Source organism: Leptopilina heterotoma, unplaced genomic scaffold (assembly GCF_015476425.1).
Source record: "Leptopilina heterotoma isolate Lh14 unplaced genomic scaffold, ASM1547642v1 Lhet_114, whole genome shotgun sequence".
NCBI classification, from domain to species: domain Eukaryota; kingdom Metazoa; phylum Arthropoda; class Insecta; order Hymenoptera; family Figitidae; genus Leptopilina; species Leptopilina heterotoma.
In genome coordinates, this window is record NW_025110833.1 from 5,230,695 (window position 1) to 5,257,524 (window position 26,830).

The window sequence follows — 26,830 nt, forward strand, 5'->3', positions numbered from 1 at the left end:
AATTTATTTTCAACAATTTTTGAATTATTTACAATTATTTATAAGATTTTGAATTATTCAAGTATTTTTTATTTAATTTAGAAATTTTCTAATTCATACTTCTTTGATTTTTTTTTATTTTTCGATTCACGATTTCGGAATTTTTCTTTCAAAATTATTATTATGAAAAAAAATCAATATTATTGAAAAATTTTTGAATCATTATAATTTATTTTCAATTATTTATATGATTTTCAATTTTTCAAGTACTTTTCATTCAATTTACAAATTTTCTAATTATGCTTTTTAAAATTGTTATAAAAAAATTTTCATATTTATAATTTTGTATAATTTTGATTATTGTCTGACATTTGATAATCAAATATTTAATTTAAATTTCAATTATGATGAAAATTACATTTTTATTGCTTTTTCTAATAAATATTTTTCTTTCATAACAATAAATTAATAATTTTCATTTAAATTGAATTACATTTTTTTATTAAAAATAAAAAGAAGTTAAAAGTTTTAATTTAAATTTAATTGAAAATTTTCATTAAAACTGCTTTCAAAATTTTTCATTGAAATTAAAATGTAATAAAAAAATATTTAATTAAAATGTCATTGACAATCTTCATTTAATTTTAATTCAAAGTTTTCATTCAAATTAAAAATAAACTGAAAAATTCCATTGAAATTGAATTAATTTAAATTTTATTTATTTGTTTATATAATTGAACATTTTCATTAAACTTGAATAAAAATTAAAAATAAATTGAAAATGTTCATTTGATTTGAAACTTTTCATTAAAATGAAAATAAATTAAAAGTTTTAATTAAAACTACAAATAAATTGATAGTTTTCAATAAAATTTAATTAAAATATTTAATTGAAAATGAGAATAAATTAAAGATTTTTAATTTTTATTATAATTAAAAATAAATTTGAAAAGGTTCATTTGAATTAAAAATTTTCAGTCTTTAATTGAAATATTTGACTACAAATAAGAATAAATTAAAGATTTTCATTAAAATTAGAAATGAATTGAAAATATTCATTTAAATTGAAACTTTTTATTAAAATTTAAAATAAATTAAAAATTTTAATTAAAATTGCAAATAAATTGAAAATTATTATTAAAATGGAGTTAAAATTTTTCATTAAAATTAAAAATAGAGACTAAATTTTTATTAAAATTCAATTAAGACAAAAATTAAACGAAATATTGTAATAAAAATTGAAAATAAATAAAAAACTTTCATTAAAATTAAATTAAAAACTAATTAATTAACTTTCACGAAATTCTGCTCCTTTGGTTTCAATTTCTTTAAAAAAATTGTAATTATTTTCCTTAAAATTAATAATAAATTTGAGCAATGAATTTAGAAGAAATTTAATTTTCAAATTCATAAAATAAATTCTAAACCCATAAAGTGTCGAAAAATAATTAATTATAGAAATTATTTATTGAAATTAAAAATTCATTATTATAAAATAATGTAAAATTCAAAAAATTGTCCAAAAAGAAAAATTTTTAATAAATAATTTTTTTTATAAATAATATTAAATTATTTAAATTAATATCAAAATAAATAATTTTTAATCAATGTTATAATTTATAATAAATTAATAATATTTAATAAATATTTTAGTAAATAATATTATAAATATAAAAGAGGCAATATCAAGGAAAAAGTCGATATTTAATGTAAAGATATCTATATTTCTCATATTATAAATTATAGGACATAACAAATGCTTTATACATAGCTTGTGTGTGGTAAGGTCCTTAATATTATAAATAATTTTAATTTCGCCACATTATACTTTATTTACCGTCAATTTAAAAAGAAAATGACAGCCAATAAAGGAGGCTTTTTTTCTTCATAATCATCATTTTCATTTTTTTTTTTTTTTTATAATATTTTCATGGTAAATAATTTTTTCCCTAAAGGATCAGCCTTTCAATCAACATATTATTAATATCTATACATTCGTACAACACAATTCACAAATTACACTTAATAAAACTAATATCTTAATTATCAATAATATACGTAAAAGTACACTTTTGATTCGAATTCTAAATTTTCTTTTTTATTTTATCTTAAGTCCATGCCATATTAAAATACGATAATTTATTTTTATTTCCAAGAAAAAAAAATATTCGATTGATCGACTTTTATTGTACTTATAGACTATATATTTAATTATCATTATTTTTTTTTCACTAATATTTTCTAACACGCTCCAATAAAAGTAGATCAGTCTTTTATATTTTTTTCAATAATAATAATAATAATTTTACATAGACGAACTTAAAATCTATCAGACTTTTAATTAACAGAAAATCAGTTTTTAGAAGAAAATAAAACGAGAATTTGTTAATAATGCAGTCTATTTTTAGAAAAATTTTTAATAATTTTTATAATTATTAAATTCGTAGAGTAAAGGAAGGTCACTCATTTATCTTCACTTTTTGAAGTGTGAATTATTTTTTTTATACACATGAATCAGAGATCTTTTTTTAAATGAAGAAGAAAAAGAAAACATTTTTTTTTTGGGAATACACACTTCTTGCAAAGATTTTTGTATTACGTATTTGGCAATGATAGATTAAAAAAAAAACAATAAGCGAGGTACAATTTTTTTTTCTTTTTTTGTACAAATAAAAACATTTTTTTTTTTTCATTTCTCAGCTAGAGCTATCGAGTGTCATCACAGGTTTGAGATCAGGTATTGGGATATGACTATATTGAAAATTGTAATTTGACTAAAAATATCTCGTTATATTTTTTTAAAATTAATTTAAAATTTACTTTCTGAGCAAATTTTGAAATCGGCTTTTCATTAAAAAAAACACAGATTTTTTTAAATTTATTTTTGTCACTATTTTAAAGTATATTACTATTTAGATTGGCACATAATTAATGGAATGGTGGAAAAGGGTTTTTTTTTTAACAGAAAAGAAAATTCTTTTCTTATCTAAACTATTCGAAACAATAGGTTGTGCAAGAAATAATAATTGTATATAGGGAATGTACATAATTGGTATCGATCTCATTATCATTATTTGTTCATTCAATAAGCGCTTTTTGTTTTAAAGAATACATCTTTTTTTTTAAATTTTAAGATGACTAGTCAGCCATGCTATCTATTTTTTTTTTTTTTGATTTTTTATTAATTACAATCATTTTTTTTTGTTATTAAACACGGAACTATTTGACTGGACTATTGTTTTTTTCGTACATAAGTAGTCGGTTGCTTATAATTATCTAATTGTATGATATTATCTGCTTTATTTGGCAAGTTTTATTGACGGCATTTTACTGAATAGCATGGAATTCTTCATGTTTTTAATATCTAATTAATCTGAAAGAAGTAAATAAATTATTAGTTCATTTTAATTAATAAATAAGTTATTAAGTAATTCATTAATTAATAAGTAATAAATAAATTAATAACAAGTAATAAATAATTAATAATAAGAAATAAATTAATTAATAACAAGTAATAAATAATTAATAATAAGAAATAAATAAATTAATTAATAATAAGTAATAAATTAATTAATAATCAGCAATAAATCATATTAATAATAATAACAAAATAAAATTATTTTCCAATTTTTTCCTGAATTATCCACAAATTGAAAATAAATAAATAATATTAACGAATAATAAATAATACAAAAATAAATTATAATATAGAAACAAGATAAATATACAGAAATCATTAAACAGTTATTAAAATATTATTAAAAAATATAATAACAAGAAATTCAGATATCATTTAAAAAATACAAGAATTAAATATGTAAATAATTAAAAAATAGAAAATACAAAAAAAAATTTGCAAAAAATTGAAAAAAAATATTAATAACAATTAAAATATAAAATAAATATTAAAATATAGTATATAAAAATTATGATTATACATAAAGATATAAAGAAAGATATTTTAAAAAATAAAAATAAAAATATAAAAAATACACAAATAATTATTAAAAATATATTAAAATTTCTACCTGAACACAAAATAAGTGTTTGCTTTCACTTTTTTTAAATCGATTCCTGAGACTCTAAAAATTCAGGTCCTTCCCCCCTTATCTTCTTAAAACCCGGTAATAGGCTTTCAGTCTTTAAAAAAGTTTGACTGAATCTGATCTCATTCTAAAACTTGTTTCAGTTGTCCAAATCTGAAAATAATCATATTATTAATAAATTTATTCACAACGTTTATTTTAATTAATTTTTAATTTTAATTTACTGCGAAAAAAAATTGAAAACAGTGATAAAATGTATAATTTTCACTACCTTGAAGCAAGTTAAAGTAGAATAAAACAGCTTTGTAAAACAACCTGTAAACAAAATATGCAATTTGTTAATAAATAATTTTTTTTTGCAATATTTCTGTATAAATAAAAAAAATAAAGAAATTAATACTTTTGTAAATATTTTTTACAAATTTGCATTTTTATATTTATAAATATTTTCGTTTTTTTTTTTATCGAAATTTCGTTTTATAAAACAAATATTTTTATCAAGTACATAGAGAACTGAAAATTTTTAAAAAGCTTCCAAACATATAAATAAAATATTTATATATGTTAAAAAATAAATAAATATTTTACCGAAATTTTTTCTTTAAATTTCTTCGGACATTTAGAATAATATTATTTAACTTATTAAATTAATATTAATAAATTTATTTAATTTATATTCAATTAATTTTTTAAACTTCACTTTCGAATTATTTTTTGTCACTTTTTTTTAATTTAAAAAAAAAATAAAATTTTTTATACTTTTTAAAAATATTGTTTATTATTATTAATAATAAATAAATTACTTAATATTATTAATTAATATTGCATAATATTATTTATTATTAATACCAAATAAACATTACTGAATATTATTTATTAATAAAAATTAATAATAAATAATTTTCATTAATCGCATTTAATTCTTTCATGATTTTATTTTAATAATTAATTTTGAATTTAAAAATAAACTCTGCTAATGTTTGAAAATTATTTATTTAAATGTATTTATTCAATGAAATTTTCGGATAATTTGTATTATTTATTATCTATATTTATTGCATTATTTATTATTAAATTAAGTTTATTACGTTCTTAAATTAAATTCAAATAAAAATTTGTATTATTCAATTTTATAAAATTCATTATTTAATTAATTTTAATTTTTTTTATTTCAAATAGTACAAAAAATATAACAAAGAACAAAATTATTGTACAGAAAAAAATTCAAATAATAATTTATTAAAATTGAAAATTAAAAAAAAATTGAACAAATAACAATTTGCTTGATAAAAAAAATAAAGAAAAATAAATAGAAATAAACAAAAATAAATAAAAATGAATAGAAATAAACAAAAATAAATAGAAATAAACAAAAATATATAGAAATAAATAGAAATAAACAATAATAAAAAAATATAATTAAATAAAAATAAAACAATAAATATACAATTTAGTCGAATAATAACAAAAAATTGTTTCGTTTACGCAAAAAAAGGTTGAGATAAAAAAAAATATTTACCCAGATTAACGATTAGTCGCTTTTTGTCTGTGGGACCAGTGAGAAGTATTCGTCGACGATACTTTTTAAATTTGTAATAAATTAATATTTATTTCTCGAGTTACCGTCCCTTTAAATTTGAAATCATGCCAGTGGAAGAACATGTTCTCCCACTAAAGTGCATGGACGAATCGTTTCAATTTCTTTAAACTTTAAATAATTTCTAATTGCATAAATATATTTAACTACATTATCGATTTTTTATCTTCTTCTTTCGTTTCCTTTTTTTTTTACAAAATATTTCATTAATATCTTTCTCAGACTTTCGAAAAATGTTAGTTTTTTTTATTCGACTTTCAAATATAAACGAGAATGTTATAGATACTTTTATTTTACTATTTATACACAAGTTATTTTGTTTTTTACGTATTCCGATATAATTTACACCGCATCGAATAAAGAAAAAAAAAATTTTTTTTTTTTTGGTCAAATTCGCTTTTTACAAACTAAATTCGAAATCGGTAAGGAAATCCTCTTCCTCGGTGAGGCAAAATAATATCTCACATAACCAATTATCTTCAAAAGTAGGAGTTATTCAATAAAATATTTATTCAATATTTATTGAAAAATAATCTTCAAAATAGTTGTCGAAAGATCTTCTGTTTTCTTCGTGCGATGTTTTCTTCGAGTGATGAATTTTTAAAAAGACGTATTTACAATTATTTGTTAATCCTTTTTTTTTTTGCTACTATTTACAAATTAAAAATACCACAGCCTGATAAAATCAGTGATGTTTTTTTTGTTACGGGGAAAAATTTTTATCTTCAACAACGGTGAATTTTGATGGGAAGCAGTATTGATCATCGACTAGTCCTCTTCCTCTTTCGTTTCGAACAGGACGGATATAATTCTACATCGTCTCCACTATAATTGTAATTAACTTTCGGCATTTTTCTTTGGGAACTTCTTGTTTGTCGTGATGTGGATCTTCGGGCTTTTTTGCTTGATGATTGCTGCTGCTGCTGCTGTTGCAATTCCTGAGGATTTGCCGAGCGCTTTAATGTTGAATTTGCCTTTGATGTTTTAATATCACCAGCTCTTTGGTAACTTGATTCGTGATAATGCGAGGGTGGTGGGAGCAATGGCACATTACTCAATTGACTATTGACAAGTCGCCTTTGATCTTTATTATTGTCGCGAATTTTTTCCAATTGATGATGATGATGATAATGATGCGAGTGTAGTAAGTGACGATTTTCAATGGGCGATGATGAATCTTCCTTGGCTGTTGTTAGTTCGACAGTTGCACCAATTTCCGGTGGTGTCATCATTCCCTGTGTTTGGATTTCTGGATTTGTTGAATAACGCTCTAGTTTTATTGACATATCATAGGGTTTCAATCTTTTTTTAAGGGGTAATCTATTGTTTTCGCGTTGATATTTAATTTCTGTTTTGTATTTGACTTCTTCTTTTGTTTTTGACTCGTGTTTACAGTATAGTTGATCGTCGTAGAGATTGGAAATTCGGGAATTTGATTTTGTTCGTTCGTGCTCTTGGACGGTTGATTGTTGATTGGGAAGAAAGTAGGAATTATTTTCGATGAAGGTGTTTGCCTCGGTGTTTGGATGAATGTGGGAGTGACAGTGGGTCATGACTTCGTAGGGCGAGGCTAGACAAGTGCAGAGTGAATTTTGGGGAATTACGGCAGTGGATGGATTTATTGGCAGAGTGCCGCAGTGTTTGTGGTATGGCATTCGAATTTCGGGATTTGTGGAAAAATAGGTGGGAATTGTTGTTGGGTGCAATGGTAGTTGTGAATTGTGCTCGTGAGAAATCAACGGAATACCGCAGGTGGTGAATTCCTGTTTGACGTTTTGACGACAATTTTTCTTCTTCTCGGTTTTTAGCATTAGATCATCAACTTCGGTTTTTATGTTTAGATTCTTGTGTTGTGATTCCGTGTCCTGGGGAATTTCGTTATCGTTTCGCAGCAACTTCTCATCGTCCTCCTCGTCGTCACTATTTTTATTCTCCTTCGCCTTGTTGATGATATAAACATTACTATTCGGTGATTTTTGCAATAGAATAACAGTCTCGCCATTGAGAATGACATTTGGCGTTTCGCGAAATGATTGACTCATATTGTCTGTTAATCCATCGCTCGTTGATATAACTTCAACTTGAAGGGCCACTTTGTCAAAAGCATCTTCCGGATATACGTTGACTACTCGGCTGCTCATGACGTCAGAATTATCAGAGAATTGATAGAGAGCCTTGGAGTCTATTTCGGGATAGCTGGTTGTTGTCGGTTTCCAGCGGGCGTAATCCTTCACTTTAATAATTTTCGAAGGTGAATTATTGCCCTTTTGCGCGGCGCAAACAGAAGCCAATACCGATAGTGCATCAGCATTTTCTTGAAATTGAGAATCTTGAAATGAATAATTGTCAGTGTTCGGGGAGTTTTCAATTATTTTCCCCTTTGGTAGTGTATAGTCAACAACAGATTGATTTTCACCAAATGACGAGTCACAGTAATTTGTTAAATTGTCCCTAAAATACGGAGAACTAGTGGAAAAATTTGCCGAATTGTGAATATTTGATGATGGTGTCTCAAAAGCACTTGTGGGAGAATTTAGATAATTTGACGAATGAACAATATTTGAGGGACGTTCGGGATAATTCAAAACATTTGAATTTTCACTGGTAGCAAAAGATGTTTGCTGTAAATTCGATTCTACAATATTGGATGTTTCCAAAATTTTTGACGAACAATCAAGTGGTTGATTTCTCTCGTCAATTTCACTGTCCTTTGTTTGTTCATCAAAAATTCTAACCGATGGTAAATCCGTAAATTGATTGAACGATTCAGGTGGAGTTGAATTTTGACGCTCATCCAAAATCATGGTCGACATACCTTCGCAAACGGTATTTGTCTCGATATTATTTACATCCGAATTATTAATAACATTAGCCTCTGCTTGCAAATCAGTCTTGTAATTATCGAGCCTCGCAACAATGGGAATTTCTTCTTCTTTAATTAATTCTTCATTATTATCCATTAATAATTCCTCACTATTATTTTCACTATCACTAGAAATTCTATCACTATTTAATACTGATTTTATGGATAAGTCTCTAATGCCTTCCTCTGGTGAAGATACAATAATTTCGTCAGAATCCTCTTCACTTGCTTCTTCATCAAAAAATTGATAAAAATCCGTGGCAGGTATTTCCTCTTTAAATTCCACCCACGTATTAAATGATGAATAAAGATTTGATTCAATTTTCTTTTGCTCCTTGTCTTCAGTTACCAATAGGAAATATTTGAGAATTTCCTTCGCAGGCGATTTTGTTTCCTTTTTCTTATTCTTCTTCTCTTCCTTCTCTGTATTTAACCTTTGTAAATTTTGCTTCTTTATATTCTCTAACCAGGGTATTAATATTCGATTCTTCTTTCTTGTTATCTTCGGTGCAGAATATTCATTAGTTATATCTATTATGATAATGTCTGTGGATTTTTTCGTTTTTCGTTTCGTTAAAGGCCTAATGGATTTATTAATTGATTTATTATTTAAAATAGGTGTTGAATCGTTAATTGAAATTCTACTTAAATCATTAGAGAGATTAGATTTATTTGATGTATCTAATAAAACGCAATTTTTAGGATCGTTAACAATTTTTTCCGATAAAGAACAAACTTTTTTAATTGAACTAGATTCTTTGGCAATAACTTCATTCGGCTATTTAAAAACAAAAAAAAAATGTGATGAGAAACATATTTTATTGTAACAAAAGGAGATCGATTTGAAAAAATCGAAATTGGGGAAAATCTAATGTTTACGAAAATCAGAATTGAAAAAAAATTCTACTCTACAGAAAAAATGGCTAATTATTGATAATTTATTTTTTTTCTCACCACTTGTTGCTCTGGATCTTGAACTCGTTCGTGACAATTCATTTTGTCATCGGATTGAGAACAATTTTCAGCTTCTCTCTTGCAAAAATTAATAAAATCGGCGCAGCATGCTTTCACGTCAAATTTGTGCTTCATTAAAAATAGAGTTGACTTCATCTGCGATCCGGAACCGTAGTAATTCATTAGAAAATCGGGCAAATTCGTTGGCGCCGTACCCAATAGAGTGACAGCAGTTTGACGAATTTGTTTCTTTCCAACTAAATCACTGTTTATCATTTTCCAAAGGCGAAAACCAAGTAAATATCTCACGTAAACTATTTCCGATTTTGGCAATGGTGGAATATTTTTCAAAATTTTCCTGAAATAAACAAAATTTGATTTATTGCAAATGTAAATTTAGAAAATGGAAAACAGAAAAATTAAAAATACAAAGTTTAATCGAGTTTTCAAAACAGAAATATAAATAAATAATTTCAAATATTTCTTTATACTGAAATATAAAAAATAAAATTCTTTCTTGAAATTTCCTTCGAATTTGAAGCATTAAAAAAATCTGGAATAAAAAAGAAAAATCGATAATTCAAAAGAAAATAACAACTTACGCCATAATTGGATCGAGAATAATATGAAATAAATGACTCATGTGTCGAATTTTGATTAAAGTATCAACCATATAATCAGTGGAGTTATCTGAAAATAAAGAAAACGAGTATAAAATGCGGTTAATTTAAAATTCTTCATTTTTCTTTTTTTTTTGATAAAAAATTCAATTTCATATATAAAATTATGAAAAATTCTTACCAAGGTACGTATAAAGGCAACAAATTAGTCGAGTCGAAATTGCACTGAATTGTTCTTGTCCTCTTTTAGACGCTCTCAGTTCCATGTCTATGTACATTGCTAATAAATCCGACGTACTTTCAAGATAAGCTGAAGAATTTTCATCCTGGAAATGGGGAGGAAGAAAAAATATTTTTTTAAAAAATAATTTCAAGGAATTTATCTAGAAAAATTATAATAATTCTTCATTCATTAAAAAAGTAAAAAGTAAAAAAAAAAAAAAAGAAGAGACGCTTCGTACTAATTTTATCAAAGACTGACTATTTACAACTTGATTTCAGAGATCAAAATAAAACTTTCCTGTCGCAAAACATGAGTTTCGTTTGACGAAAACGAAATTTTTTTTTTATTTTCAAGTGAAAAGATTTTATTTTTAAATTAAAAATTAAATTCTGTTCAAAACAACTGTGAATATATTTTTCTCCCTTTTTTACAAACAATATTTGGAAAAAGATTAAATTGATTTAATTTTACAGGATTTCCGGAGTAATTTTATTCTATTTTCCCTTTTCCCAAAATCTTTTTCTCCTTGCTTGGATAATTTTTGTATCCCCCAAAAATTTTAATACAGGATTTCCGGATTATTCTTGTATCTTCTTTTTCAGTAATTATTATTAGAGAATTAAAAATACAAAAAGAATTTTCTGATAATTACGTATATTTTTTTTAACCAGACATTACGTTTAATTTTTTTTTTAGTTTTTTCTCTCTTTTTTCGAGTTTTAAAGACCTGACAGTTGCAGGAGGGTAAAAAAAAGCAATGTTTCCTCTTTGTGAAGAATTGCATTCCTAAGGGAGCCCGGAAGTGCTGTCCTAAAAGGGCGAACCGTAATTGATGGACAGAACACAGGATGAAAATAGTGTAAAACGGGAAAATCGATCGAAAGAAAAAAAAAACTTTATTTTTCCCCCCCGAAAATTTCATACACATAAAATTCTCTTTCAATTCTAATCTTGATAATTTAATCCAATCTGATAAAGTTTAGGGAAAAACTCAAGAATAATTTACTTGAGTAGTAATTCTAAAAATTGTAAATAAAAAAAGGAAGAAAAATTAATAATACGAAAGTAAATTAATAACGCAAGGAACTAATTAATTATATATCAAATTAATTGTGCGGTGTATTTATCAACTCGTGTTAATCAATTTTTTTTGAAAATTAACCATTTTTCCAACAGATTATTATCATTTTGATAATTAATGTGGTTGTAAAATTGATATCAATTAATTTGAATTAATTATTACGATAAATAATTTTTCGAAATAATTTGAAAATTGAATGTTTAAATTAAATATTTATTTTCCAATAAATAATTACCAACATTTAATAATTTGAATAACACTCAAATGTTTATTCAAATTAATAATTAATCAAATTTAGCCATTTAGTTGAACTACGAAGAATAAATAAAATAAAACTTGGTGATTAATTAATTCATGAGTGAAATAAAATTACTTAAATAAATAAAATAAAATGACTAAAATAAAACAAATAAAATAAAGAGAATTTATAATACAATAATAATAAATAATAATTATAACTAAATTAACAATTAAAAAAGGAAAATTTTTCCACAAAATGTATTTAGAAATATCAGAAATTGAGACAAAACCAAAACGATAAAATCGAGGTGAAAAGGGCAAAATGACTCTGCAATTAGTTTTTTTCATATCGTTAAACGATAATAATCTGCATAAAAAGAAATGATGTTTGATGAAACATTTTACATTTTGACTTATGATATTTGCGTGTAACTCTATATTTAGAAAAAAAAGGAAAAAGAAAAAAAGAAAAGAAAAGTTGAAAATTAAACCGTAAATATATACATATGCATGTAAATTAACAATGACTGGGTATAATTTCCATCGCCATTAGCAGCATAAAATATTATGATATTATCGCTGAGATGTTAGTGAGCACCCTGAATTTATAAGGTTCCAGTAATCAATAAACTAAGAAGGACGTTAAACTCAATATATTATATTACTTTTTGTTTCCCTCAAGCTTTCATTTTTCCTTTCGTCAAACGTCACTCAAAATAAAATTATGTTTCACACATTAATTCATTTATAACTTCTCTTTTTAGTTTATTATTAATGTCAAAAAAATTCAAATTTACGATTCAGTAAATTTTTATAATTATTTTATTAAAATTTTTAATTATTATTATTCTTTTTTTATTGTTTTAAATCGAATCGGTTGTTCATGAATTTTTTATTTTCTTTTTATCACAATTATACAATAATAAAACAATAAATTAAATAAATGAGAAAATAATAAATAAAGAAATTAAGTAAACTAAACTAAAGAAATAACTGAAGAAAACAAAATAACTAAAATAAAAAATAAAGAAGAAAAAAAATAAATAAAAATAATGTTTGTAAATTTTGTGGCCTTGGGTCTACAACAAAATTTTACAATCAGTTATTCAGGCCTCGGATCGACTTTAACAAATAAAAAAAAGGTCGCTTTTGGTCGATTGAAAATAGAAAAAAAGTCGAAAAAATCGTTTATTAAAATTAGTGTTGTCACAAAAATTTTATTTTCTATTTCCCTGATTTCTAAATTCAATTTATCAAAACTTGTATAATTTTACCAAATAAATATTTAAATACTTCTTATTTCTTTTTTTACATGAAAAAATTTTTTTTAAATTTCAACTTCTGAAATTTAATAATTTCTAACAATTAAAACTATAACCCTTCCAAAAATTCAATTATTTTCTACAATTTTTAACTAAATTTAATATCTAAATCAATTATCTATATTAATCTATATTAATTTTTAATAATTTTCCGAAAGTTCTTCGAAAATTCAATTTTTTATAATTGAAAAAGTGGATTTTTCTTTTAAAAAATACTAATGTAGAATATTTTCAAAAATTTTAATACAGAAATTCGTAAAATTAACTATTTAAAAATATTTCTAAATAATTTTTGAAAGACAATAGTTTTACAATATACAATTAAAAAATGTCCAAACAATTGAAATTTGCGAAAATCTTTAAAAAAAAAAAATTTTTTTTTTAAAAAAAAAAAAATTTAGTAAAATCTTGTGGAAAATAATTGAAAATTTGATTAAATCTTTGAAAAATAATTGAATTTTTAAGAAATATTTTTAAAAAATAAAATTTTTAAAGACTTTTAATTATAAATAATTTCTCAAAAATTCTAAAATAGTAGATTTTAAAAAATTTTAATTTACTTTCTTCGAAGGTAATTGAATCTTAAAAAATTTTAATCAAACAATTTTAAGAATTAGTTTTTTTTTAAATATTGTAATGTAATTTTTCGAAAATAATTGAAGAATTTTTGTATAATTTAAAAAAAATTTTTTTTTGAAGAATTTTATAATTAAAAATTTTGAATATGATTATTTTCTCCAAAAATGTTAAAAATAATTCTAAAAAATGTTAATGTTCTTATTATTGTGTATGTATTTGAATTTTCTCTTAAATATTGAAAATATTGAATATTGAAAATTGAATTTAAAAAAATTAGAACAAAATAATTCAGAGAATTACTTTTTTCATAAATTATTTTTAGAACCTAATTTTCATTTTTATTGAATTAACACGATAATTCATTCAAATTTTTGATAATTGAATTATTTCCAAAATTTTTAATTAAATTGTTAAAAGTTAATTTTCAAAAATTGTAATAAAATACTTGAAAAAAATGATTTATTTTTAATTAAACTTTACAAAATTTCAATTATTCAAAATCTGTTTAATTGTACATTTCAAAAGTCTAATTAGAAAAATTATTAAAAAAACAAATTTTGAAAGATTTGTTTATAGTTATTTTTCGCATTATAAAAATCGAAATAAGTTGCATTTAATTTCATAGTAAAAATATATTTTATCGCAAAATTTTGGAAGAAAAGTACGAAAAAGTCGCAATTTAATATAAGACCGAGGCCTGGTATTTAATAAAAAAAAATTTAAGTCCTTGCGAAAATAATCGATAATAAAAATAAAAATTAGTTTGCAATTTCTCACCTTTGGGAGATTTCGATAAGACATCAAAATCCAGCTCAAGGCCTGATGGATGGACTCCTTTAATAATGCTGCTTTCATGGGCTTTTCGTAGCAGTCATTAATATTGGAACTTATATTACTGTAATTCAAATATGCTTATGAAAGACAATTTTCCTAAATGAAGACACAGCTTAAATTAGAAAGGTTCTTCTCTTCCCCATACTTAATAACCAGACAATAGAACGTAAATGGCTTGCAATTTCGAACCTTTATATATATACCCAAAACCCCTTTTACTACCTAGTGAAGCAAACTATTGAGGATAGAATTTAAATTTTACGAACACTCATTTTCACTCGAATGAATAGAGTTATATATTTTTCTCCAAATATACGTATTCATTAAAAAGAGAATTTCTAGACTATATTCAGACTATTATAAGCTATATCTACATACACTAATATAAGAGAATTTCTTATTTTACATTTTCCCTCTCGAGATAATATTTCTTTAGATTAAATATAATCATGAAGGAATATTCTCAATTGCTAATTTCTCCAGAATTGAGATAAAAGACATTTTTGCTTCAACTATTTTCATTTAAAAAAAAAAAATTTATTCACAATAAGGATAAATTGCAAATAAAAAAATTAATAAATAGTTAAAATGTTAAATAGTCATTATTATATAATAATGAGTGAATGACTAAAAAACGAAAAATAATTTTCATTGGAAAACAATATTTTTATTGCAAGACGATATTATTATTAGAAAATAAAATAATATTATTAAAAACAATATTATTCAAAAATGATAAAGGATAAATAATTATTACTAAAAAACGATAAATAATTATTCTTGAAAAACAATAAATAATTATTAATAAAAAAATTATAATTATTACTAATAAATTATTATTGAATACATATTGACATAAATTAGTTGGCTAATAAATTTCACCACACAAATTACCATAATTACTATCCTAATTGCATTATAGTAAAAATTTTCCTAATTATCGCGTAATTAATTAATTTCACGTAAAACTCATCATAATTAATTAATTATTTTTTCCATCGTAAATTTCCTAATTAAATTTGCTTTTGCACAACTATCATTAATAATTAACTTCACATAGTTATTGTAATTATTCAGTGTCAAATATAAAAGAAAAATTGTTTTCAAAAAAACATTGAGAAAAAAATTTTTAAACTTGACGAAAAAAAATTTACCTTAAAGTGAATATTTGAACTATTAATTATTATTCTCAATATGTGAATAAAATAACGTTCTCAAAGTTTCCAAAGTTCAAATGAACGACAAAATTTTTTTTTCTGCATATTTTTCCTTTTTATAAAAAAAATATTTATTTTACATTTTACAAATTTTTACATTAAAAAAACGAATTCTTAATTCTTGATTGAATGTTTAATTATATTTTCTATAATTCTGATTCATTTTATTATTAAAATTTAATCTTCTATTTATTTTTCTTTTGTTTTATTCTTTATTCTTCTTTAAGAAATTAATTATTAATTAATTTAAATATTAAAAATAATGAAATTAATTATTAATGAATTTAAATATTAAAAATAATGAAATTAATTATTAATTAATTTAGTTATTAAAAATAATCAAATGGGAAAAAATTGTCATTCACTTGAAGATTCAAAACTTTTTTGAAATAAAAAATCATAATTGTTAGTGAAAATTGTTAATAATGTTAATATTAATAGTAATATTAATAATAATATAAATAATAATAGTAATAGTAGTAACACAGTAATAGTAACATAATAGTAATACTACTAATAAAAATAATAGTAATAATAATAATTAATAATAGTAAAATAATAAAATAATAGTAATACTACTACTAATAATAATAGTAATAACAATAGTAATAATAATTTTAAAATAATAATATAATAGTAATAATAATGATAATAATATAATAATAATACCAAAAATTAATATTATCAATTATTATTTAACAAAAACAGTAGTAATAATAAAAAAGTTGTGCAAGTTTAGTGTTAAAAAAATACAACTCGTGAGTTGGTGTAAAATAATAAAGAGATAGTGGACCAGTGCACAAAAAATAATACTGGTTATAAGCTTATTGTGAGTAAGTGGAGAAAGAATAATAATAATTTCGTGTTCAATTTACCTTTTAATGCATCTCATACTATCAAGTAAAGAAGACATATTGTGTTGATTTGCATGATTAAAATGAAAAACCGAGGGAAATAAATCTATCGCTGGTAACATTGGTTTCTTCGTGTTTTTCTTATTATTTTTTTCAACGATGTTCGGCGAATGCTGCAATTCTAAAACATTAATAAAAATTAAAATTTTAATTCAAATCAAATTTTCAATTTACATTTCATTTATTTTTTTTACATAATCATAAAAATATTGACAAGTAACTTATAAAATATTAAACAAAAAAAAAATACAGTCTTTATGAAAAAATATTTATTTATTTATTTAACGATTTAAATAAATAAAAAAAAAATAAATAAAAATTTAAAATATAAAGAAAGAAAATAAAAATGTAAATAAAAATAGAAATAAAAATAAAAAATAAAAATAGAAATAAAAATTTAAAAAAATAATAATAATAAACTAAATAAAAAAAATAAAATTAATAATAATAATTAAGTAAATCCTTTTTATAAAATTTGATCCACGGAAATAAATTTAAGAGAATTTTTTTTCCACTCGCATTTCCCTAATTTTTGATTCATGGAATTCAAACGTCAAATACAAATACAAACTCGGTAAAGGGATTTTTTTTTTAATTTTTGATCTCAAAAGAAGAAAATTAAATTTTTTTTTCGAAATCACTAAAAAGTATATTTAGTTCGTTTTAATGAAATTCTATTACCCCTTTGAAGAAAAGTAGAAAGAATCAGAATTAATTTCAAGTGAATATGAATTGTTTTTGATTGACATTCAAAGAAACTTCATTCAATATGAAATTTGAGAAAAGAATTTCTTTTACCTACGGATTATAATTTTCTATAAAATGATGATAATGATAATAAAAACGAGAGTAAAATAGAAAATAAAGAATAAAACTAAGAATTATAATAATTACAATAAAAATAATAATTTATAATTAAAAATAATAATAATAATACTTCCTCTATGAGGAAGAAATAATTACCGAAAATTAATATAATAAATGAGTAATAATCAATAATAATTTAATTAATCAAATAAATAAGAAATAAAGAATAAAAATAAGAATATAATAATAAAAATAATAATAATAACAATACATGGAGTTTTGATGAACAATGTATTATATAAATTCATATAATGCGAAAGGGTTGCGGAATAAATTTTCCTCAATCTGTGACGGAATAGAAAAGTTTTTGAATAGAAAATTCAAAAATAGCTACAACTCTAACCGACACCGACATCTGTTTCTAAGGAGCAGGTGTGCAAGTCTTTGGCGAGCTTTTAGAAAGTTTGAAAAAGAATGAAATCCCTTTGTAAATTTACAGTCGCCTGCATGTGTCTCCAGACGCATCTAGCACTTGAATATGCCTTTAATTAACAGAAATTATATCCTCAAAACTTCTGCCACCGAATTATACCTTGGAAAAGAAATTTTTCAACTCTAAATTTGCATATTTCCCCCCCCCCCAAAAAAAGTTTCCCTAAAAATATTTATTTTTAACCAAAATTTTTTAAACGAAATTTAAAATTTAAACTTGAATTTCCTACTTTTTGAATTTCAATTAAAAAATTAAATATTTTATTAAATATTCTTGAGAAAAAAATTTTTCAACTCTAAATTTACACATTTCCCCCAAAAAAAAAGTTTTTGAAACGAAATTTAAAATTTAATCATTGAATTCCTTTTTCTTTTTCAAATTGTCAATTAAAAAATTAATAAATTTGATTCAACAAATATTTTTTCGAAATGAAATTAAAAGTTCAAAAATTATAGTTCTTTTTATTGCAGCTATTATTTCAATTTTGTCTACAATATAATTTTTTTCTTTCAATAATTTTTTAAGATAAATAATTTTCAAAGAAATTCGATGGAGTAATTATATAAATTTTTGCTAAAGTGTTCGACTGCCTGTAAATAAGTGAATTAAGTGCATTCAAGTGGAAAATTCCACGCTTGAGTTCTGAGTTACCGACTTGGTAATTTGGGAGCTAAACTTCGAGATGGTGGTGTCCACATTTCAGCATTTTGGGTCTCAGAGAAATTATTCTCTAATATATTGAATTACCTGTGTGCCAGTTCAAATTTCTCGCATCGTCATCTCTCAAATATTCTAGACACGGAAAAAGAATTCCACCAAAAATGAAATAGAAAGAAAACTAAACCAGTACAAAAATAAATGGCATAAAAATTTTTTTTTTCAATTTTTTTGCAAACTCCGAATAAAGAAAAAAATACGTGACGGTTTTATTTACGCAGAAAAAAGATAAAATATTTGTTCTATTATTTTTTTTTTTTTGTTATATTTTGAAATTTACAAATCAAAATAATAACAAAAATATTAATTTTCTTAATGTCAAATAAATAAATGAATAAAAAGTATTTTCCTTTATTATTTATTTTGTTATTTGTTTACTTTTTATTCATTTATTTTTTTCCTGCTTTTTTTATTTAACTTCTTATTTTTATTTATATTTTTATTGATTTTTTAAAATTATTTTCCTGTTTTTATTTATTTTCTTATTTGTTTAGTTTCTATTTTTTCTGCTTTTATTTATTTACTTCTTATTTTTATTCAAATTTTTAGATCTTTTTATTTATTTTCATGTTTTTACTTTTTTTTTTATTTTTCTTTTTTTTTCAATTTTTATCTTTTATTCATTAAAAAAAAATTCTATAAAAAATTATTTTATCAACTAAATTCTCCCCTCGATTTTTCTTTATCAAAAGAAGAAATTTTTTTAATTCATCAATTCTAATAATATTCAATGCAATTTTTCTTTCTTTTTCCATTTTTTCCATTACAGACTGATTTTTCTCTTTACTGAAGAGGATACACACTTTGAACAATGAAAATAATATATAAACGCTATAAATTTAAACTGACGTTTACATTCAGTTGGAGTATTACAAACTCAACTGCACTCTGACTTTGACAGTCGTGAAGAATACTAATTACAAATGTGAAATGAAAAATGTATATTTCCATTAAATATTCCCCGTCATGTTTGTTTTACTAGAAAAAAATGTAATTTCGAAAGAATTTCTAATAGTAATAACGAAAAGCCAGAAAAATCCTCGGAAAGAAAGCGGGGAAAAAAATTATTTCAAACGATAAATTGAAAGAAGAATTGGACAGACAGTCGGGGGAGAAAAAAATATTGCTTCAAGCAACATTTATTTAATTTCAATTTCATATTAAAAAATATTTTTTTAAATAAACAAAATCATCAAAAATCTCGGACGTTACATAATAAACTAACTAAAAAAATAAATAAAAATTTAATAATTATAAATAAAATGAAATAAAAAAAAATAAAATTAATAAAAATTAAAAAGTAATTTACAATAAACTCATATAATAATAATAATAATTAAATAATAATTTAATTAAATAATTAAAAAAATAGTTTACTATAAATTCAATTTAATTTAATTATATAATTAAAAATAAAAATAATAATAATGACACTCGATGCACACAAATAAATGAAGAATACAAAAAATATATAATAAAACTATAAAAATAGTATAGATAATAAATAACATAGACATTAAATATAAATGACTTCGAAAACTAATTTTCTTTTTTCTTTTTTTCGAGGGGGAAAATTTTTTGGAAATACAAAATTTTTCCTTCCTTTATCTTTTACTTAATAAATAATTCAAAACTAATGCTAGACTGACGCACTAGTTTCTGTGTCGATAAACTAAAATAAAAAAAAAAATCGCAAGTTGAGCACAGCAATTTATATCAAACTTCAAAACAAGCTGGTAATCAATCCCTTCTTGTCACTAGAGTCAATAAAATCATTAACGATCAGCAATGAACCATAATTTTCAATCTTTAAACTTTATTTTTTTAACTCTACTGCTTTTAATTTTAAACCGTATATAAATTTATATATATACAGCATCCAACTTTTATTCAATTACAGCGATGCTTAATGAAAAGCTTTCAATTAATTGACAACACATTTATATAAGAGGAGCAAATTTTTTTTTTTTTTTTTTTTTTTTGAATGAAGAAAAAAAATCGTTTTCTAATAAATCAATGTTCTTTTTTAATACCAGCTTCATTGTAAAAGAATTAAAAAAAAATAGTAAAATAAGTTCTGAGCGAAATATTTTTTATTAAAATTATTTTCAATAAATTAAAAAGTTAAATTTTTCATTTCGAAACTTTATATTTAACTTTTTTTTTTATAGTGGCGCAAAAGAATTAACGGAAAAAAATTTTTTTTATTGAAAAAAACACATTTGCTTAATTTACCAAATTTTCTGCAATTGAAATGTGTTAACATTAAATATTATTGATATTTTAATAATAATATTTAACATTAATAATAAATAAATAAATAATAAATAAATTTAAGTAAAAGAAATACTTTTAATTAAAAATTTAATTTAATCTCTAAAAATATGATTCGTAATAATAATAATAATAATAATAATAATAATAATAATAATAATAATAATAATAATAATAATAATAATAATAATAATAATAATAATAATAATAATAATAATAATAATAACAACAAAAAGTAAAAAAGAAATGATAAAAAAGCTTTTGAAAAAAATCACCTGAATGAGTTTTCCTACAGAAAGATTCAGTCACAGATTTTTGCTCGTAATGAAAAAGAAAAAAATTAAACAAAAATGTATTTTTTTCTTTTTTTTTTGTAGGATTTTGATACACAAGGTAGAAAAATGTTATCTTTCACTACATTCTTTGCGTGTCAACCACTCAAGTAATCATTGAAAAAGCTATAGAGATTGATAATTTTGACAGACGTGATGCATTATTTCAAAAAAAAAAATGTTTCTTCCTTTATTAATACTCCCCCTTTTAAAAACAGAAAAAAAATCCCATTTTTGCTTCACTTTCGCCTCACTTGACTAATATTCAAATTCGTTTGTTAATTAAAACAAAAGCAAAAAAAAAAGTTTCCTTGCAAAAAAGAAAAAAAATTTTCTACAGATATAAAATTTCCTATTTTGTATTCGTCTTTGACTTTTTTGTTTGATATGGAAATTCATTCACTTGAATATAAAATGTGACGGTCTGACAAAAAAAAATTTTTTTCCTTTTGTTTTTAAATACACACATGAAGAGTTCAATTTAAAAAATTTCAAATTTTTCTCAAAAAAAAAATATTATTATTTCAGAGATGTAAATTTTATAATTCATATTTCGTCTATCTTACGCTTTTGTATCTTTTTTTTAAAGTCTGATATAATTATAATTATAAAGATGTGAAGTACGGATTAAAAAATTTCTCTCTAGAGAAAGAGAGAGAAAAAAATAGAGTTTATATATTGATAAAACTTTTGTTCAAAAGAAAATTTTGATGAAAATTTTTTTTCCAATTAAATGTGAAGAATACGGTAATAATGATTCACGTTCGATTGAGAGGGTTGAAAAAAAAATTTTAAATCTCCAACATCTCGCGAATGGTGCTGGATGAAATCTCTCGCACGAAACTCGGAGAAAAAAAAACAACATTAAAACCAAATAAACCAAGTCTCAATTAAAATGATTAAAAAGTTAATCTTCCCATTTCGAAATAAGCAATTATAAAAGTTAATTCCATTTTCAATGGGAGCATTTTTTCTTATTAACCCCCATCAATTTGATTCATCACTCGCTTTGATATATTACCTTCTTTTCAATACGTTAAAATTTTTGTTCGTAACATTAAAAATTTAATATTACACTCTAAATAATGAATTTCTTTTTTCCTTCAATTCCTTAATTATTTTTTCTGGGCAAATTAATTACCTTCTCAAGTTCTTAACTTTCAAAATGAACGATTTTTTTTTCATTTGAACTTTCAAATATTTTGGAACATTATTGTTTTTGTCCTAAAAGTTTTGAATGAATTTTTTTTTTATTTTAAATATTTTCAAAAAAAAAAACGATAATAAAATAAATATTTAATTAAACATTTAGTTTGTTAAGAATTTTTTTAATTTGAAAAAAGGTATTTTTCAATAAAATTCAAATTTGAATGAAATCAAAAAAATTTTTGTTCATTTAAACTTTCGAAACTTCAGGGAAACGAAAATTTTCACTATTTCAGATTTTATATTTAGTTAATTTATTCTTTGATTTATTTTACTTATTTAATTTATTTATCGCTGCTTTTTTAAATTAATTTATAATATAATTTATTGCTGATTTTTGAAAATTAATTTAATATTCAATTTATTTATTGTTGATTTTCGAAAATTAATTTATAATATAATTTATTTAATGCCGATTTTTGAAAATTAATTATTTAATTTATTTACTGTTGATTTTTTAAAATTAATTTATTATTCAATTTGTTTATTGCCGAAATGTTTTTAATCAATTTATTATTTTATTTATTTTCAGCTGATTTTTTTAAATTTAATACTTAATTTACTTATTGTCGAATCTTTCAAATTTATTTAATTCATTTATATTTGAATAAAAATACACCGAAAATACAGAACTGATATTCAATGCGAATTTAAACCTAACACATATTTATTTGAACTTCGATTAATCAACAAATTTCCCCAATAATGCAGATACTCGATATTTTATAATTTAAAAACTGTAATTATTTTCCCTTTGAACAATTTTTGTATCGATTTTTTTATTTATTTATTTTTTAATTACAAGTAAATTATAGGTAATATTCAAACTCACACAAATTCGTATATATAAAGTGAAAAGTTTGCATTTTACAACATGTATATTATATTTAATTTTTAACCTTTGATGTTGTTTGAATCAAATTTAAAAACGATTCTTCAATTATTTTCCAATCATCACAAAAGAAAAAAATTGATTGCATTTTAATAACTATTTTACTGGGAAAATATATACATATATATTGAGGCATTTAAAACTCAATAAAAGATAAAATAATTGAGAATCGGAAATGTGATAGATTGCATTTAAAAAAAAAGTATCAGTGACGCTTTTTTTATTTAGATATTATTTTTCGCGGCTGGAAAATTTTTATTTTTTTTTATTGATATTTCGAGATGTAAACGTGCTTATCAAAAATTTCGTATCAATGTTTTATATGTATAGGTATATACTGCATCAGACATGCCGTCTGTGCGCTGCATATAGCTGCATGGAATAAAGAAATGGAATTTAAATTTAAAATGCTCACTTTTAGGATAAGACTGCTGTGTAAATAAGAAATAAAATTATAAATTTCTTTTTGTCGCAAATAATAAAGGAGATGGGTTGAAAATTATTTATTTCGTTTTGCAAAATATGTTTATTATATAAAATATATAATATTTCGTATTTTATGCACTTGGGCATTTTTATGTATTTTTTATTTATCTTTTTATTTTGTACTTATATTTTTCTTATTTATTATTATTATTTTATTTATTTTGTATTTTTAAATGTTTTTTTGATTATTATTTAGTAATAAAATAAAAAAACTAATTAAAAATTTTGTTACTAAAATTGAAAAATGACAGAAATTATAGTAGAAATTTACGTTTTTAGAAAAAAATTTACTAGAATCAAAAATTTTGATTTTTGGACCAAAATGTTTGCTTTCTTGATTAAAATATTTTGTTATTTAACTAAAATTGCGTTCTTTTTAATAATCTTTTTAAAAAAAACTTTTGAATCTTTTTTTTATAAAAGAAAATAAATAAAAAAACATTATAAACTTTAGAAACTTTACAAAATTTTTCAAAAATTCTTTGGTTGAAGAAATAAAAAATCTATTTTATCTAAAATTTTGGTCAAAATTCAACTGAAATTTTTGAATCTTTAATCAAAATTGTGACATTATAACGAAAATTTTGTCAGTTTAGTCAAAATTTGATTTTTAACTATGAAGAAATTCGATTTTGTGGAAGAATTAAAAATTTTTTCTCCTTCTTTTAATTTTTAATTTTACTCCAAAAAATTTATTTATTTCTTCTTCAAATTAAATTTTTAGCACAATAATTTTGCGACTCTTTCAAAAAAAAAAGAAATTAATTGTAAACTCTGATCGTAAAGTTTCTAAATGTAAAAGTTAATTTTTTAATTTTTTTAGTCTTTAAATTATGATAATATTTTTATAAAAAATATTTCCTTCGCAAAATTTCTGGATTTCTTAAATTAAAAAAATAATTTACACATATTTTGGTCATAAGATGAGAAATGGAAATAAAAAAATTTTGTCCACAACCAAAATTCACAACTTCAGGTAACATTGAAGTTTTTCACAGGTAGAATCGTAAATTTTCAGGTAAGTTTAAGGTGTAAATTTTCACATCGAAACCAAAAGGCTAAGCAAATAATTTTCATCTCTTTCCCTTCAGACAAAAATTGCAAAATAATTTTTCTTTCTTCAACCAAAAATTCGATTTTAATAGATTTTTGTTTTTAGTTTTGATTTTTTTTCAATTTTTAAAGTCGAAATCAAAACTAATTATTACTCTTAAATTGTTTTTTTATTTTCTAGCTTAAAATACTTTTTAGTATTTTATTTGCATTAACAATACTATTCTGGAATTTAAGTTAAAAATTTATGATCCACAAGTTTTGAACGTTCAAATGAACGAAATATTTTCTATTTTTCAATAAAACTATTTTTTATAAATTACTGACTGAACTAAAAGTTTAAAACTTAAAATTTAGATTTAAAGGCTTTATTATTTTTTTTATAGAGTCGCAAAATTATTGGAGTAAAAATTAGTTTAAAGAAGAAACAAACAAATTTCGTTCATCTGATAAATGGAAACTTTGGGATAATAAAAATTTAAGTAATTAAAAATAAAGAGTAAAAGTAAATTAAGTAATTTAAGAGTAAATTAAGTAATTTAAGAAAATGAAATTTTTTATTGACAAAAAACAAATTTTAAATTTGAAGAAAGAAGTAAAAAAATTTCAAACGTTCGAAAGTTGAAGAACATCTAAAAACTCTTTTTTAATAGATTTCTTTTGCTCTTTGTTAATTAACATCACCGGTTGTAATTAAACAAAAACTTTTTCAATTTCCTCCTCCAAAAAGAAAATTTATTTTTACCCCGGCATGCTTCTTCACCTAATTTATCATCTACTCCAAAAACCCATGAGACCCAAACTTGAGAACATCATTTAAATTTGTAAACAGACCCACGCGCTGGTTTCTTAAAAAAAAGAAGAAAAAAAGACCACATGTTTTTTTTCCTCCTCTTATCGTTAAATTTCCAAAATAAATCTCCCTCAAACTGATTTCAATTATAATCTTCTATGCATCGCAAAAGTGAAATGCCGATTGACACAAAAATCTCTCTAAAAATACACTCGACTTGTTACAAAAGCAAATTCCTTTTTCTTTCTTCAAAATCTTTTCACATTCCTTCTCTCTCTCTCTCTCTCTTTGGAAGAAAATCTTCACAAAGAGGGGAAAATCTTCTCTTGGCCTCTCTCCCCCCTGGGTTTAAAAATGGGACATTTCTTTTTATTTTTCCGCACGCAATGCAGGAAACGGATGCCGAGAGTTGTGCACATCGGAGGCTCAAAAACTTGAATAGAGAAAAGAGAGATCGAGAGAGAGAGAATAGGCAGGCAATAGCTAAAGTTCAGGGAGTCTGAGACTATCGATCCACGCCAAAAGTGACACGACTCAAAAGGAAACATTTTGGCCTCGGGAGGCTGTGTATTTTCCCTTTACGAGCATGTATTTGTAATGAATTCGAATGTCGTCCATAAAGCGCGACGGACTCTTAAAAAGGCCAAGAAATCAATAAGACCTCGAGACACACACGTTCCATACTAAATCATAAATAAAATACTCCGAAAACGTGAACAAGAGAAAAATAAAGAAGTAAAAATTGAGAGAAAATTTTCTTCATTTTTTTTTTTTTTTTGAAAAAGTACATTCTAGAGACGAAAATTCGTATCAACGGAAAGATGAAAAAAAAATCACAATTTTCTATATATACATACCTGTCGCGCACGCATCCGACTGGACCATGGGAGATTCAACTGAATTCATCATGATCGCTGTTGTTTCTTTTTTCTTTCTCCTCTACTTTAAATTCTCCAACTATTTTTTATTTTCAAAAAAACAGATTTAATTGATCACGTAATTTGATCTTCACTTGAGAATTTTTACACTGAAGAATAACACTTCATCGTTTTCACTTTAGAGTTGTAACTACCGTAAGGTACCGCTGTGAGCATGACCACACTCTACCACGGCCATATTGACACTGACGCTACTCGCGGCGCAGCGTTCCTGTGAGAAGCGCCCCCTGCCGGCGTCTGGAGAGAGAGAGAGAGAAAAATAGAGTAGCAACTCTCTCTCTCTCTCTCTCTCTCTAGACGGAACAATACAAAAAAAAACACTTGCAACTACTTAAAAGACACTTTCAATGATTTATTTAGTCTCCATAAG

At 22.7% G+C, this 26,830-nt stretch overlaps 2 protein-coding genes across 3 annotated transcripts in view; both read right to left on the reverse strand.

Moving 5' to 3' along the window:
• The window catches only part of LOC122508757, a 166,151-nt gene that overhangs the window by 105,115 nt on the left and 34,206 nt on the right, over positions 1-26,830 (reverse strand). The gene's annotated exons all lie outside the window — the stretch shown is intronic.
• On the reverse strand, positions 1,683-26,635 carry LOC122508618. Its single transcript, XM_043622078.1, has 10 exons — positions 26,380-26,635; positions 16,431-16,590; positions 14,282-14,399; positions 10,241-10,385; positions 10,042-10,129; positions 9,440-9,797; positions 5,545-9,263; positions 4,297-4,340; positions 4,008-4,178; positions 1,683-3,352 (listed from the first exon to the last, which is right to left on the reverse strand). Exons 1-7 carry the CDS (start codon positions 26,429-26,431, stop codon positions 6,384-6,386), a joined length of 3,801 nt encoding a protein of 1,266 aa, XP_043478013.1. The 5' UTR covers positions 26,432-26,635; the 3' UTR covers positions 1,683-3,352; positions 4,008-4,178; positions 4,297-4,340; positions 5,545-6,383.

Bases quoted from the DNA above. Each gene is read 5' to 3' on its own strand.
- LOC122508618 (XM_043622078.1), bottom strand. From the start codon at position 26,431: ATGATGAATTCAGTTGAATCTCCCATGGTCCAGTCGGATGCGTGCGCG. The intron at 14,400-16,430 runs GTAAATTGAACA...TTTGAATTACAG, and splicing joins AGTATGAGATGCATTAAAAG to TAATATAAGTTCCAATATTA. The intron at 10,386-14,281 runs GTGAGAAATTGC...CCCCATTTCCAG, and splicing joins CTTATCGAAATCTCCCAAAG to GATGAAAATTCTTCAGCTTA.